We start from the raw sequence: 16,730 nt of genomic DNA, 5'->3' as shown, positions 1-16,730 counted from the left end.
CTCTTACTTCTGTATTGTTGATTGTTGTGTCAAATGTTCTACAAATTCAACGATACCTTTATGATAGCATTAGTTAGCTGTGGTACTCCTCGATTGCAGTTAGCTGTGGTACTCCCCATAGCCTTTTAACTTCTAATTTAGTTACTAATATTGGTAAATGTTCGTTATGTACCAATGTTAGTAATTACTGTTATTTAAAACTAGAAGTAGTTTCTCATCCCAGTGAACTATGCATCAGTATTGAGTTCTTAATTATGAAACTACTAGTTTGGTGAGTAATAGATACCAGGCCTTGTTATGAAATTTTGTTACTTAACGGAAACGCATAGCGCAAGTAAATGTAACTTTACTCATTATCTTCATTTATATTGTTTAAAGTTAAATTACATCAGTTGAATATTTTAAAATTAAATAACATCGGTTGCATATTTTAAAGTACCGCATTGTAATTTAATTTTATTTGAAACCTCGCTAAAAATCATTTAAAGTCTTTATCTTTAAAAAATATCTTTAAAATTAATCGATATTGTTATAAAAAAATATATCAATAAAATTTAAATGTTGTTTAAAAAAAAATTATTTTTAAATAACACAACATTATCGTGTTTGCTTTTTTACAATTTATTTTTTTAATGAGGGGGCAATTGTGGTGAATTTGTGTTAAATTAAGGGTGAGTTAATGTTGAAGCTTTAACAAAATTTTCGCTTATTACTCATAAACTAGTAAATAATTTCTAATTGATTTTCATTCTATGATCTATATAAAAACTGATAATGAAAAAACTTTTGTTAAAAACCAATTTCAAAACTAAAAAAAATCATCTTTTCATAAGTTTACTAAAAAAATGTTTTTTTCGGCAATGCATATAAATGCAGCTATAAGTACATTAATTTTGTTATTAGCACTTTCCTAACAAGATGAAAAAAATTATTGATTGAAACTATAAATAATAATAAAAAATTAATTATTAAAAAGATAAAACTATAAATAAACAAAATAGTTGAATGTAACACAAGTATAAAAAAGTAACTAAAATTAAATTTGATAAAAAGAATTTTCTTGAACATGTTTAGAAATTGAAGAAAAAAAAGTTGTAAAACAGAGTATTTTAAATTTTTTAAAAAAATTTAATACAATAAATTCAAATTTATTACTATTTAATAATAAATTTAGTTCAAATATAGTAAATAAAATTTAAGTTAAAAACTTTTTAAAAACAAAAAGTAGAAAAAAATGTATTTAGCTATCTGTTTTTTTTTTATCTAAAAAAAGAGTATTTCACAATTGCTGTGAAAGTACTTTTTACAACTATTACTGCTTAATGTTTTCTGCATAAACTATTTTTAAATACTGATTAAATAATCACTTATCAAACTTTTTCATTTATAAACATGAAGAATTTCTGACGAGTCTTTATAGATGAAACAAAGTGTAAAATGTAAAAAATGATAAGTGATTTTCTACTAGTTTATATATATATATATATATATATATATATATATATATATATATATATATATATATATATATATATATAAATTATGTTAGTGTATTCTACAAATACAGTGCTCAATGATCTTATAGAACAGAGCAATGATAAATAAGTAAAAACACTTATCTAATTTTTGGTTGTCTTCAACGGCATGTTTTACCATCAGTAGGTTCATTAGGAAGAATGTCTAAACATCAAAAAATTTAAGTTATAGAAAAACAATTCACAGGAAGTTGGGAACTGTAGTTATTTTGCAACCAGGATCAACTACATTAGAAAATTAAAAATCATGAAAAGAATTCTTTAGAATTAGGATAATTTTAGACTGGTCATTTGTTTTTATAATTTTTTAAAAGGAACTTGTTTTCGTTTCTGCATTTAGAAATTAATTCAGATATTTTATTCAGTAAATTTTCTTGATCTAAATGAGTAATTATTTCAAATTTTTCTTGTAAACATAGTATACATTTTTTGAAAATGTTATTATAGGCAGGCGCAGTTTTTAGAATAGACCAGTTTAATTTAAAATTAATATTTATTTCTTTTAATTGCCAAATATATTTTGACAGCATAGTCTCTTTTGAGTATTTTTTATGTTAAAATGATTGTTTGTGGATGGCATAATGTTTTTTCCATTTGCCCTCGTTTTAAGCCAATATATTGTTTATCAGGGTTGTTTTGTGAGGAAACAATGCATTTGTAAATAATATTTTTTGATAAGCATTTGCCATTCATAGGGCAGTCAATTTTTTGCTTGCAGTTCCAATTTTCAGTAATAAAAGTTATAAAAGTTATTAAATTTTTCATTGATTAATAAAAATAAATTTCTTAAAGAAAAAAATTGTAACTGCAAAAAATTAGTTAGTGGCATTAGTCAAATAAGTGGCTGTCATAGTTTTTGCAAATTAAAAGACAATGCATATATAATATAAGTATAAATATATATATACAACCCTCAGAATCAGGAAAAATCAGGTCGGCAAAAAATTCTGATATAAAGCTCTGACCATAAAACATAGAAACGAGGTATATATCTACTATAGCATATTTATGTGAGCAATTGCTCGCTTTTTTTGCTAATCTAAATCGATACGGTTTTATTAGAAAAAGAAGAAAATGAAAAATAATGAATGAAAAGTTGTCGCCTCATCCCAAACCCTCAGTCAATGTAGCAGCACTCCACTGTGAGTCAAGCTATTTGTCAGCCAATGTATGCACTAAAGCCCCTGGCAGCAGGCTATTTCAGTATGACATCACATTGCTTACCTAAATCAGCAGTGTAAGATATATATATATATATATATATATATATATATATATATATATATATATATATATATATATATATATATATAAGGGTACATTGAAAAATAGCAATTTTTGAATATTGCCTTGTCTCAGATCTAAATGTGTTCTTTATAATAAAATAACACTAGATTTTAAACTTTTTTGAACAAAAAATATTTTCACAGGTGCCCCAAGACCTCTGAGTCCACGATATATATGTAAAAAAAGTTTTTAAAAAGTAGGTCAACCTGGTACTTGAATGAAGCGAAATCATATAAAAGCAATGTTTTCTATAAAAATTAATACTATGAATTTTATTTCATAAATAAACTTTTATAATAAACTTTAAATTCAAAATATGTTTTTTATAAAACAATTATTTTGAAATTGATTTTTGAAATTTTTATATAATTTTGCAAGGAATAATTTTAGTTACAATGTATGATATAAAAAGTTATAATTTATGTTTAATTGAGGGGCTCAGCAGAAAAGTGGTCTAACCCACATTTTGAAATTTTCTGGATAATCTCTGCCAACAATACATTGAGTATGTAGTTTGTTGCGGAAAAGTGCCGAACCCCAAAACCCATCCATACAGTGCTGCTACCTATAATCATATTTACTTTAACAGAAAAATAAAATTTGAATTGTGAAAAAGTTGCCTATCCCACAATCAACATGGCAAAAAATGAATTGCTCGGATTTGGAAGACCTTCTAATGAAAAGTGATTGTGATGATTCAGATGCAGATAAAAACCCTTCTTTAGCGGATGATATTAGTGAAGGTGTGTATATAATTAATGCAGCATCAAGATTTACTTTTCATTGAGTTTATCATACAATAATATAGTTTCTAGCCTCAATGTTGTTTAGGCAGGTTTTCCTCTTCTAGTTTTTTCAACAAAACTGGCATGCAATTTTTTTATTGCAGATTCAGATATTAGAGATCAATATTGTTATAGCCTAGAACCGATTGTTTACACTAGTGTTAGGCCTAGCATTGGACTAGCTAGGGTTATTTTGTTTGTTGTGTTAGGAATTCTATTCTTATTAGAAAATAATTTTTACCTAACATTTTCATTGCACATTCAAATGTTGACCTTGTTAGAGAAGTAGGAGAGGATGAGACTTCCAGGAAGTACGAATAGAAACCCAGTCTCTTTCAAAAAGAAAAATAAAGACAGACAGACATAGTCATAAGCGAGTTGCCCATCCAGAACTACTCAAAAAAATCATTCTGAAACAGAAAAAGTCAACAGGGAAAGGATATGTTGCAACAAAGGGCAAAGTAGTTGAACCAAAGATTTTTATTAACAGAGATTGTGGTTTCAATCTAGAGTGCAGGAGTAAAATAACAGTTGCTCGCCGTAATCAAATTTTTTCTAACTTTTACACCATGAACTGGGATTTATAAAAAAGCCTTTGTAATGGGTTCTGTTGATGTAAAAGAAAAATACAGGATGTATACTGCATCAAATAACTCCTGTAGGGCAAATAGTTGTACCTATAAACTAACTGATACATGTGAAAATGTTAAAAAAATATGCAAAACTTACTTTAAAGATATATTACAGATCCCTGAAGGAACAATAACAAATATTTTAGCAAGTCAAAAAAAACAGATGTTACACCTATCGAAGACCACAATGGTAAATTGGCTCCACAAAATAAAAGTAGTGAAGACACTGAATTTCTTCAAAGATTTATTCGCTTATTTCCAACCAATCCCACTGTAGCCAAAAGGACAACCAATACAGAAATTATTTGTCTCCTACTTTACAAATGTCAGCAATGTATGAGAGATATGTTTTCAATTGCAATGAAAATGATTGCACCCCACTTTCAATTTTTGTATTTTGACTCACATTCAATACAAAATTCAGTTTACATTTTTACCATCTGCAATCAGATATATGTCAAAAATGTGATCTATTTAACAAAAAAATAAAGTGTCTTTCAGAGGGTGAAAAAAAACACTGTTAGGAGGGACCTTATTATTCATCAAGAGATGGCTGTAAAGGCAAAAGAAAAAATGAAAGAAGATACACTAGATGCATATACAAATCCAAACAAGAGGGTATTATTTTTCGACTTACAAAAAGCTCTACCAACACCAATGCTTAGTACAGGAATAGCCTATTATAAAAGGCAAATGTGGACTTGCATCCTTGAGCATGTTTTTTGACACATACTATTGCTATACAATATTAAATGGGTCACAACTGTGACCCATTTAATATTGTATAGCAATAGTTGTGGTGGACACAATTGTAATATAAAAATGTCTCTACAATAAATTTTGCACAAATCTCCATCTCTGAAAATCATTGAACAGAAATTTTTTGTACCAGGGCATATTTTTTCCTCCTGCGACTGGGACTTTGCTGTAATTGAAAAAGCCAAAAAAATGAAGGATCAAATATTTGTTCCAGATCATTGGATTGACCTTATTAAAAATGCAAAGAAGAGGGCTCCAAAATTTATTGTAAGAAAAATAGAGAACTATAAATTTCTCAGTACAAAATTATTGGAGAATGGGATAACCAATAGAAAAAAATCAATAAATGGTGAAAAAGTTTCATGGCTAAAGGCATGCTGGATAAAATTGGAAAAAGGATCACCATGCTTATATCAAATGAAACAAGCACATTTAGAAAGTGACACATTTATGTTGCTGGACATAACAATGCAAAATGGTGGATGGCCATCTGGCACTATCAATGTTGAACTTGAGCCCATGTACCCCAATGGTAGAAAACTCACAAAAGAAAAGCTAAGTGATCTTTTTGAGCTAATACAATTCATACCGCCTACCCATCATCCCTATTTTCTTGCTCTTAAAGGTGACGAGGAGGCAACTGATTTGGGTCTAACTGATGATTATGGTGACAAAGACATAAATTAGTGCATCTTACATATATAAAAGAATCATTAACAAGACATAGACAAAACATCCGTTTAGCCTAACCAACTCTATTAACAAAAATTTGAAGAGGCAAAGTTGTTTAACCTTTTTGTTATTGTAGAACACAGTAATATAGTGTCCTAATTTTTTAGTAGATATACCAGTATTTTAGTAGATATACCAGATATGTATTTTTTCACCTGTCTTTATAATAAATACTATCCTTCTGATAACCATACTTTTTCCTGTTATTTTAAAAAGGTCCTTCAATTTTGGATGTTTTTGACAAAAATGAAAAAAAACAAGTCGTTGTTTTTTACTTTTAAAGCAGTGAAAAATTAATAACACTATGGTTATGCATTTATATATGATATATATATATATATATATATATATAATTTATATAAATATATAATATAATTATATATATATATATATATATATATATATATATATATATATATATATATATATATATATATATATATATATATATATATATATATATATATGATATATATATATATATATATATATATATATATATATATATATATATATATATATATATATATATATATATATATATATAATTTATATAAATATATAATTTATATAAATATATAATTTATATAAATATATAATATAAATAAATATAATTTATTTAATTTATATAAATAAACAGTTATTGCAAAGCAATGGTAGTACCCTACTTCATAACTGGAGGTAAAATTTAATCAAAAGTTTCTTTTGGGTTTCATTTAATCAAAAGTTTTTTTGGGTTTGGTTTAATCAAAAGTTTTTTAGGGTTTCACATAATCAAAAGTTTTTTAGGGTTTCACATAATCAAAAGTTTTTTAGGGTTTCATAATATCAAAAGTTTTTTAGGGTTTCATAATATCAAAAGTTTTTTAGGGTTTCATAAAAAAGTTTTTAAATCATTACTTTTGTTTGCTAGTTAAAGTTTATTGAAAATAGTTGAAATTTATCTCTTTATTTAGAATCGAATGATTGAAAGTTTGAAGTTGTTTGATTCAATTGTAAATAATGACCATTTTATAAGCACTTCTGTAATTTTGTTTCTTAATAAAAAAGACTTGTTTAAATTAAAGATACCTCATTCTCCATTGACATTATGCTTTCCTGAGTATACAGGTATATTTTTATTGTTATGTTTTTGAAATAATATAAATTTAAGATAAGTTTTTAATTAAGAGAAGATGGTTTTTAAGGTGGAAGGTTAGAAATCATTTGAAAGTCAATAAATTTTTTATAAAATTGTAGGCTTTGATGTAGGTTTTAAAATTTTAATTAACTGAAATAATATATACATTGACAAGCAGTTTTTTTGACATTTCCAAATATTGTACTTTTTACAACATATTGTACTTTATACAGTATTTCACTACTTTAAATACAAAAAATAATTTGCAGTGGTTGATGATCTTTAACCCAGACAAAACTTGTTACTGCTAATAATGATTGCAATATTGTTAATATTCCTATATTGATGAATGACACAAGGTGGCCACAACTCCTAAGAAATCCTTAAATATCCTAATATTTGAAAAACCTCCTAAAATGAACTAAACTCTTCTAAAATATACTTGAATTTCAAAAATACTCATAAAATCTCCTAAAATTTTTGAATAATATTTATATTTTGTAAGAAAAATTTCAAAATCCTCCTAAATAATCCTAATTTTTTTAATTTGTTTTTTTAACTTAAAAAAAGAGTGGCCCACCCTGTGACAACTCTCATACTGAATCTCTACTTTACTTAGATTGTCTTTTATTACAGACCTCTAGAAAACCATATAAACAATCCATCACAAAGTTAGCTGTTTTCTTATTTATTTCTCTACCATTTATTTCTTTTTTTATTCCTATGTTCTATTTATATATATATTATATTTATTTCTCATCCCAATTTATTTCTACTCTACCATTCTTTAAATCTTTAATTTATTATCCTTGTATGGAATACAGTTGTTATATTTCTTTTTTCTTTAGACAAGGTGTCCATGCATCAGAAATGTTGGACTTGTTTTGCTACTAAGTTTGAGCCTCTACTCCATTATTGTAAGGTGCATCTCTTTTTTACTACCATTGGACTCAATTAATACTATGGTTGAGACTTAAGCAATCTATTATTTCTTGTTTCATCAATCAAAACTTGATCTTGTAGGACTTGTCATTTAGTTGCATTTTTTCTACTTTTTTTTCCTGTTCTAAAAACTTTTGTCTAGTTTTTTTTTTCCTTGCATATGTTTTGAAAGTCTCTCCCATCTTGATGTTTTTCTTGCAATTTACAGTTTTTTAATCTTTAGTCAATCATTTTCTTGCTGTCTTTTTGTTTTCTGTTAACAAAAGTAAATTATTATTGTTTGCATTTTCATTAGAAATGAATTTGTTTTCTGTTAACTACCAATTCAAGTATTAGCTTCTTTCGTCGCAACAGTACACTTTAAATCTTCACAAAGAATTTTTCGCTGTTGCCAATGTTCTTAACATTTTTCCATCAAAACATGAGTATTGAAAGTGTAAAGTTTTTTTTAATTTCTGTTAACATTGACTTCAAAAACACTTTCTTGTTGCTAACTCTTCCATAATGTTGTTAAAATGTGAACATAGCAATATGGAAACCAAGCACATGTCAACATGGAGACCTAATTAAAAAATGTCTTCTTTGTTTCTTGTTGTGAATAAGGTTTGTAAAGTATTAAAAATACTTATCAAGATGAAATTGAAAATACTGAATCTCTAGATTCTCCTGAATCATATTTTTGACCTTGGTTTCCTGTAACCTAGAAACCTTTTTATCCACTCAAGTTGTGTGTAAGTGATGCACAGCTCAAGACATTAAAAATGTTTTAAATTAATGTTTTACTTGCTCGTTTTAAAGAACTTCTCTTTTGCCTATTTTCTCTTTGTTTTTATTGATCTATTATTGCTTCTTCTGAAAATGTATTAAATCATATAATTATCCCTAAAGCTCCTTGAATAGCAGATGTTGGCATTTTTAAGCTTTGGGATATAGGGCTCTTAATGGTAAGAGACCCTTACCGTGAAATCTCTAACACAGTCATTAAAGGAAGTGCTGTGACAAGCTGTACTTATTTCTCAAATAAATATTAGAATTCTTTATCTAGGTATAAACAAAATCATATCAGATTTTTGATTTTTTTGCCATTATGTTTCTGGTTATGGGCTCAATATAAATGATTCATGATTCTGCATAGTTTTTTGATTTGAATAATAAAAGCTTGCTCTTACTGTAGATTTTTTAATGTAACTTAGTTTACACAATCAGCTTTGTTTTTTTTGTTTTTATTTTTAATTTGTCTTAGCTTTCCCAGGATATATAGTTAAAACATTTGAATTAACTTCATTGAATTTTTTGAATATTTGAATTTCTTTTCACTATATTCATACTTTTTGTTGCTTTTGTTTATTTCATGTTTAAGTCACATAAAATAAACTTGGTTTAATAAAAAAAAATTACTGATTTTGTTAATAATTTTGAAAAACTTTATCTAAAAATTTAAAAAATTTTGTAAAATAATATAAATTTATTGCTTGTATTCAGCTCATTAGTTTATTGACAAAATTCTTGAAGATATAAAGAAATTTAAACCGCTACTAATATAGTGCATAAATGTAAACCATGACAAATATAATCCATAAAATATAAATGTAAACTACTGTCATAGTCATAAAAAAGTTGAAAATCATTTTTTAACTCAATAGGGTAGCGTTTGGCTTTCGTCATGCATATATTGAATAAATTAAAACTAAGGATTGTGGGATCAATATGCGGACAAACAACTCAAAAATGTATAACAACAACAAGTTATTAAGTTTTAAATACAAACTCTCAATAACTTTTTGAATCCTTGTTTAGTGTTTGTGATTTTTAAAGAGCTGAGTACAATAAAAGTTTTTATTTTGATCATTTAGTTTAAATTTGAAAGTTTTTATTTTTATCAGTAGAGTAGAATTATCACTTTTCTTTGGCAATAAGTGAAATTTAATAAACGAATGAATTTAATAAATTTTGATGTGCTTAGGGTGGATATATTTTCAAAAAGTTAATAACCCCTATTTTGTATTAAGCACCTGAGAGTAAACGCTTAAACAAAAAGAATTTGACAAGGTCAGAACAATATTAACCAGCTCTCTAAACATTGACTGGTAAAATGATATTTTCAAAATAAAAATATTTAAAATATATTTAGTTAATAAATATATAAAATTCTTTTTAAAAGTTGCGACCATATAATATAAGTACATATTTACAAAAATGTTTATGAATAAGTTTTAATCCATAATTTTTAAGAAAGCTTAAATTTCAACTCTGAAAAATTTGTTTAAAATGGTTTTTAAATTTTTCTAAATTTACTTTTTCTCTGTATTAGTACTTGTATAAGGATTACACAAAGGAATCTTTATACACATAGAAAAAAAGTGAAAAGTTGCATTTAGCAAAAAATATAAATAAACAGTTAAATTTGTAAAAACATAATTTTACAAAGATATTCAAGCACACAAGTATTGTAAAGAGTTTACCAATTATGAAGTAACATAAACTAATTAATATGCTAGTGCCAATAAATAAAGCATTACTTCATCAAATAATCTGAACTTTTGATTGAATTGTTTAATTTGAATCTAAATAAATATGTTTATTGAATCGTTCAAAATGAACTCGTGCTTTTTACTATTCTTTTTGATTGCATGGCCTCTTTTCTCAAACTTAAAAATAATATAAATAGTAGCTTGTTTCTATAAAAGCTAGTACTTTTATAGACAAGAAAACAATCTTGAAACTTAATTAACTCCATAATTCCACACTTCTGAAATAAAGCCACATCACTAATGCTACATTGATATAAAATTTGATACAAGCTTTTTTACAGATAACTTTTAAGACTTTGTTTTAACCCTCACACTTCTTGAGCTGAAATATGAAAGTTGAAAATTGCTGGTCCAAGAAAGTCATAAAGGTAGAAAATTGAGATTCATTAAAGCGATAAAACTACATTTTTCATTTTCATATAATAAAGTACTAAATGATACAAAAAATCATCAATAAAATCATGGCTATTTCCAGTATTAAAATCAACAATGCTAGCCATTCCAGAGGATTTTTTTATTGTCAAAATATTTATATATGGTTAACATAGTTGTATAGAGCTTTAAAAAAAAACTAAAAAAATGAGGGGTCTTTCAACTTTAGAACTTCATTGGAAGTTATTGCATTTTTTGTGCTGGAAAAACTGATTATTTTTTGATAAAACATCTTGCCCTTAAGTATGGAAAATTTGGCGTGAAATGGCACCGAAATAAAATAAAAAAAACATCAAAAATCAAAACAAACGATACGCAAAGGAATAAAAACATATGCATAATTTCTAAACAAAATTTTTAAGTACCATTTCTTCAAGAAAACATAGACAAATACTTGTTTTAAATTGAGGAAAGGCTATAATTTCCATTTCCACATGGACTCTTTCAAAAAACACTGTTTTTTCTATATAAATTAACCTTGAAGTTTTTAAATGCTGAGAACTAAAAAATTGCGTATCTTCAAATATATATGGAAAGTTTCATACAAATTAGATGTGTTTTGATGCTTAGGAAATCTTACTTTTAAAAACTACTTTTGAAAAAACGTGTCTTGCGGCAAGTTTTTTTTATCAATAGTGGTCTTAAGAAATGAACAATGAATAAAAGAAGCCATATTAAACATAGTACTTTCTATATATGGTTAGAGAGAACTTTCTATATATGGTTAGAGAGAGTCAAACTGATTGATACAAAAAACCTCAAGAATCGGCTTTATTTTAAAAAAAGATATAAGAGAGTAAAGTTCATAAAAATTGTGTTGTTTTTTTTGTCAAAAATCAAATTTTTTTTGTTGCGCTCTGGAATCGCTAACAATGCTGCATTCTGTTTTCAGAACTAATAAAGAGTTTACAAACTTCTTTGTTATAATGGTTATACATATTATTTGCATCTATGTTAATATTATTTTCATACTTTTTGACAAGAAAATCTACAAAATGTAAACTTCTTGTTAAAGTATATAATTTCGAAAGCTTTGTTTACTTTTATCCATTTTTCTAAGTTTGTCATCAAATCTTTAGTTATTCCTATTTTTCAAATTACTCCAGCTGGCAAACGTTCAAGGTAGCAAGAATCTGATAAGAATAAATCCTAAAAACATTTTATTGCACTTTAATACACATTTTCTTCAGAATTGGTATTTAGTTTCTTTTCATTTTGTTTTGTTTGTCCGCATTTCAATCCCATAACGCTTCACGAAAAGTTTATCAAATCTGTTTTTAGAACCGCAACGGTACCCTATTCTTATTCAAGAAAGTTTTTTTTTATTATTTTAATTTCAATTAAACTTCTTGTTTCACTTAAATTTAAATTTTTATTGATTTTAAAGATAACTTGCAAAAGTAAAAATCCATATATAACATGTTTATAATTTATAAGTTAAAACTTTTTTGTACTGATGTCAAACATTACCCTACATAAGCAAATTTATTAGACCAGATTTAAAATAAGTTTCACAAGAAACAAAGTGGTGTTAGAATACTGTTTTTTTTTGTTTGTTCGTTTGTTTTTTTGCAAATATTTTGATAAGTTTTATTAAGTCTTATTAACTCAAACCTTATTTTGAAAATTTTGTTTTTGATAGAAAATCTTTGCAAAAGTTTATTTACGATATAAGCACAACTTGTTTTGATTTCTTTAATAAGCATGTAAAAACTTACCAATATTTATGCTTTGTATTTCTCTTGTAAACTGCTTTAAAATATTTTTAAACATTCGTTCTTTAATAGAATAAAAACAGGTGCATCTAACTGTTGTGATGCATGTGAGCAATTTAGTTGCAGGTAAATAGTATGGATATGGTTGCTCCTGGCTACTTTTATGGTACCATAAGTTAATTGACTGAATTTAAGTGATTCAAAAATTTAGAGTATTCTTTTTGCTCTTGGACAACAAATAGCATAAAATGCATTCACTAATAACCAGCTACTGTTGTGGTAGTGTTGTAGTGGTAGACACATGCTTTGCGTGTTGATCCCTACCACATTCATAGTAGTATCGGTCAAAACTTATTTTCTGTGTAGCAAGGAGGGTTTTATAACAATTAAAAAAAAGAGTAGCCTTCTTGCGTCTAGTGGCCTTCAGTTTTTAAAAAAATATATAGTTGTTTGTCTCACATAATAGTTTTTTTCATCACTATTGTACTTGGGTACAATATAATTTATTGGCATGTTTAAAATATTAAGCTTTAAGTAAAATAAATCATTATATTTGATATCATAACATATCACAAAACAAATTAACGCAACACCAAAGTAAACATTGTTTTATTCGCACACAAGAAAAAAGAGAGGAAAAGTTTTTTAAGTTATAAACTTCAAACATGTTTAACGAAACTAGAACTTTATAAAAACATAAATAGTTAGGCCTGATGAAATCAATAGATTAAAAATTTTGTTATAATATCAATATTTTGAACACATAGATTAACATTTCTCTATCTGATTATCTGACACCAAGGTTACTCTTTATACATACAATATACCACTCTACTATCCTTTAACTAAATCTTTGTATGTATATTGTCCCATCTATTTTTTGCTTCACCCTAAAAGTCAAAGTGTCTTCCCCTCAAAGTTTAGTGTTTTTGTTTAAAGTGCAAACAGATTCTCTGTTATTCAATGACTTTGATTTTGCTCTTTTGTCTAAAGAACAAAATTTTGAATTTTTTACTAATCTATTTTTTTTTTTTTTTTTTTTTTTCTCTTTGCATCCTTCTCTATACTTGATCAATAATCTAAGTAAGACAAGCAATTTTTAAGAATATATGTGCTGAACCAAAAGGAAATAAAGTATTAAGAAAATAATGATCGTTTAGAATTAATTTATTAGAAATACAATTATTTGGTTATTTGATTATATATCACAAAATGATGACTAAATTTAATAACTTTTATATAAACGCAATATGAAGGTATAGCATATACGTTGACAACTCTTAAAATTCTTACCTTTTTATATCTTTGTGTTTAGTTGTGCATATATATATATATATATATATATATATATATATATATATATATATATATATATATATTATATTATATACCTTTTTAGGTCAAAATGAGTATGAAGAAGCGTGTGGATACATTAGACAAAAATTTTTAGATAGAAATCGAAATGAATCTAAAGAAATATATGTGCATTTAACTTGTGCAACAGACACTGCTAACATCGATTTTGTTTTTAAAGCAGTTACCAATATGATTATTGCCGCTAATTTAAAAAAAAGTGGTTTAACGTAGGTGGAATATCACAATTTGCAAATAGAGAGATTTATAAAAGTTTTTCTGAAATAAATATAATGGAGATAAATATAATGATCAATTTCAGAGGTTTAATCTATGAAAATGATAAAATCTACAAATGAAAAAAGTAGTAATCGTTCTCTTTTTTCGATTGGTTGGAGGAGTAAATTTTTCAAATAAAATAATGAAAAAAATAGCAATTTGAACTGGACAGCTCTTCGTTTAGACTTGCAATTCTATTTGCCTTAGCCAAATGTTTTTCACATTTTATTTTACGAACAGTTAGAGACTTGAAACTAATAAATTTTCCCTAATGAATTGAGCCGACAAGTAAATAATTATACGTTTTTATTCAAAAGCCATATTTCTTGCTGTTTTGTACTTTTAAACCCCTTCTAATTTTTAGTTTTTGAGTTTTTTCTATTTTATGTAATTACTGGTAATTGTTATGATATAACATTATACTCTATATTATAATTAGTTATCGAGTATTGTATATATTGTCTACAGAAACTTTATTAATTAGTTATCGTGTATTGTTTGTATGAAACTCAAATGCCTAGAAGATATCTAAAAATTTGAACAAATAGGATTTTTTAGAAAGCCATCTTCTAATATATATTTTATGACTAATATGGAATTTTTTTTTTTTTTTTCTTGAAAGAACGTGTTATATTTGAGTTTCTTTCAGTGCATTTTATACGTGATTTTTAAAGAAATAATAATATTACTCTAATTTGATCATTTAGTTTAGTTTTGCCCCCACCCTATATTGCCTCATTCTCAGGTTTTCTGTGAGTCACCATTTTCCATTGACATGATACTTTTATCCGTGTTCATAGGACATAATTTAAACTTTTTAACCTTAAATTTTGACGTTCAACTTCGATCCATATAAGTTTTTTTATTTTTTTAATAACTTAGATTTTAGTAGGGATAACTTAGATTTAACAGCTTTTAGTAGGGGCGCAACGATGCATCGGTATCGGCAATAATTTCGGTAACCATCGGCCGATGCCGTTTGTTTTGAAAAATCAGTTTTTTTGCTTTTGTGTTTTAATATTGTATGCAAAAGTATAATTACTCCATAAACAAAAATACGTGTATAAGCCTAACTTATTATATAGACATATCTATTCATACCACTGAACCTTTAAATACTTTTTGAACTGTTTTTTTATCATGATCTCCCTGTACTTAGTGTCTTTTTGTAATTTAGGAAAGCAATTATGGATCCAAACTATACAAAAACTTAAGTTAAAAATCAAGAAATGTAAATGTAAAAATTTATTTTGTGTCTGATGTTCTTTTCATTTCAAAATTTACAAAGTGCTTTGATGGTTTATTTTCATCTATTTCAAAATCTATTTAGTTATTAGAATATTAGTTGCTTTGCTCATTGTAGATTTATTTCTTTTTTAATTTTATTTTAAAGTTTAATTCCTAGAATATAGTTCGATAAACTATAGTTTTCATTTACTCGACTAGATTATTTATTTACTAGTTGAGAGGGAAACATCGTAATAACAGGCTAATTGAGACGAGTTCCTTCAGTACCAAGGTTCCACTCATGCGCTGAGTAGGCGGACCCGAAATTAAATATACAATCCTGCTGCTACGGCTAATGATAAATCCGAACTTTCACAGCGCTCTAACCAACTGAGCTATCCCGGTTAAAAATTTATTTATATATATATATATATATATATATATATATATATATATACACATATAAATATATATATATATATATATATATATATATATATAGTATCGGACAAAACGAGTGCGACCAAATAATGCTAATTTAGTTTCTTTATATAAAAGTGCTGCATTTTTTCAATTTAGAGAAATAACTATGTAACTGTTTAGAGACAAAGTTCTTCAAGTTTTATTCATCCCAAAGTTCATTATTTGTACACGAAAATTAATAAATTAATCAAAAGTATTTAAAAAAGTTGATTTCCTTCTGGACAAAACAAGTGCAACTCGACAAAATGTTGACCAAGCTGTATTTCGCTATCAATATTTCGTGGCGAATCCTTTGTTGTCGATCACAGACTTGCATCTTCGAGGCATAGATTTGATCAGGTGATCAATGAAACTTTGTGGAATCGCTGCCCAGGCCTTTTCAAACAGTTGATCCTTATTAGGAACACCTTCACGATTAATTCTGCGGTTGACGATCTCCCGCAGGTTCTCGATAGGGTTGAGATCCGGAGATTGAGGCGGACAATCCATCACCGATAGGTGGTTGTCTTGAAACCACTGCTTGACTACTTTTGCAGTGTGTTTCGGATCGTTGTCTTGCCGAAAAACCCATTTTATTGGCGTATTCCATTCAGCACGAGGTAACATAACATCTTTCAGGATATTTTTATACATGAAATGGTCCATTATTCCATCGTTTCGATGTATTGGACCTAGACCGTTAGCAGAAAAACACCCCAGACCATTACATTGCCTCCACCATGCTTCACGGTCTTATGCCAGTAACGTAAATCGAGGCGTTTTCCGGCCGGTCAACGTACACGACAAATGCTATCGCTCCCAATGATGTTGAACTTCGATTCATCACTGAACAGGACAGTTCGCCATTTCTGCACATTCCAGTCAATATGAGATGTAGCAAACAGGAGTCTTTTCTTCTGGTTTTTTAGTGAAATCAGC

General features: G+C 26.8%; 1 protein-coding gene across 1 annotated transcript in view; it reads left to right on the top strand.

The window, feature by feature from the left end:
- Window positions 1-14,796, top strand: part of LOC100204078 (guanine nucleotide-binding protein G(o) subunit alpha) — a 72,943-nt gene extending 58,147 nt beyond the window's left edge. The window contains exons 7-8 of the mRNA XM_065820117.1: window positions 6,687-6,840; window positions 13,870-14,796. Coding sequence (XP_065676189.1) covers window positions 6,687-6,840; window positions 13,870-14,057 — 342 coding nt within the window. The 3' untranslated portion in view covers window positions 14,058-14,796. The remainder of the gene's footprint in view (window positions 1-6,686; window positions 6,841-13,869) is intronic.
- Window positions 14,797-16,730: the final 1,934 nt, after the last annotated feature.

Source organism: Hydra vulgaris, chromosome 15 (genome assembly GCF_038396675.1).
Source record: "Hydra vulgaris chromosome 15, alternate assembly HydraT2T_AEP".
NCBI classification, from domain to species: domain Eukaryota; kingdom Metazoa; phylum Cnidaria; class Hydrozoa; order Anthoathecata; family Hydridae; genus Hydra; species Hydra vulgaris.
This window is presented reverse-complemented; position numbering and strand designations above follow the sequence as displayed.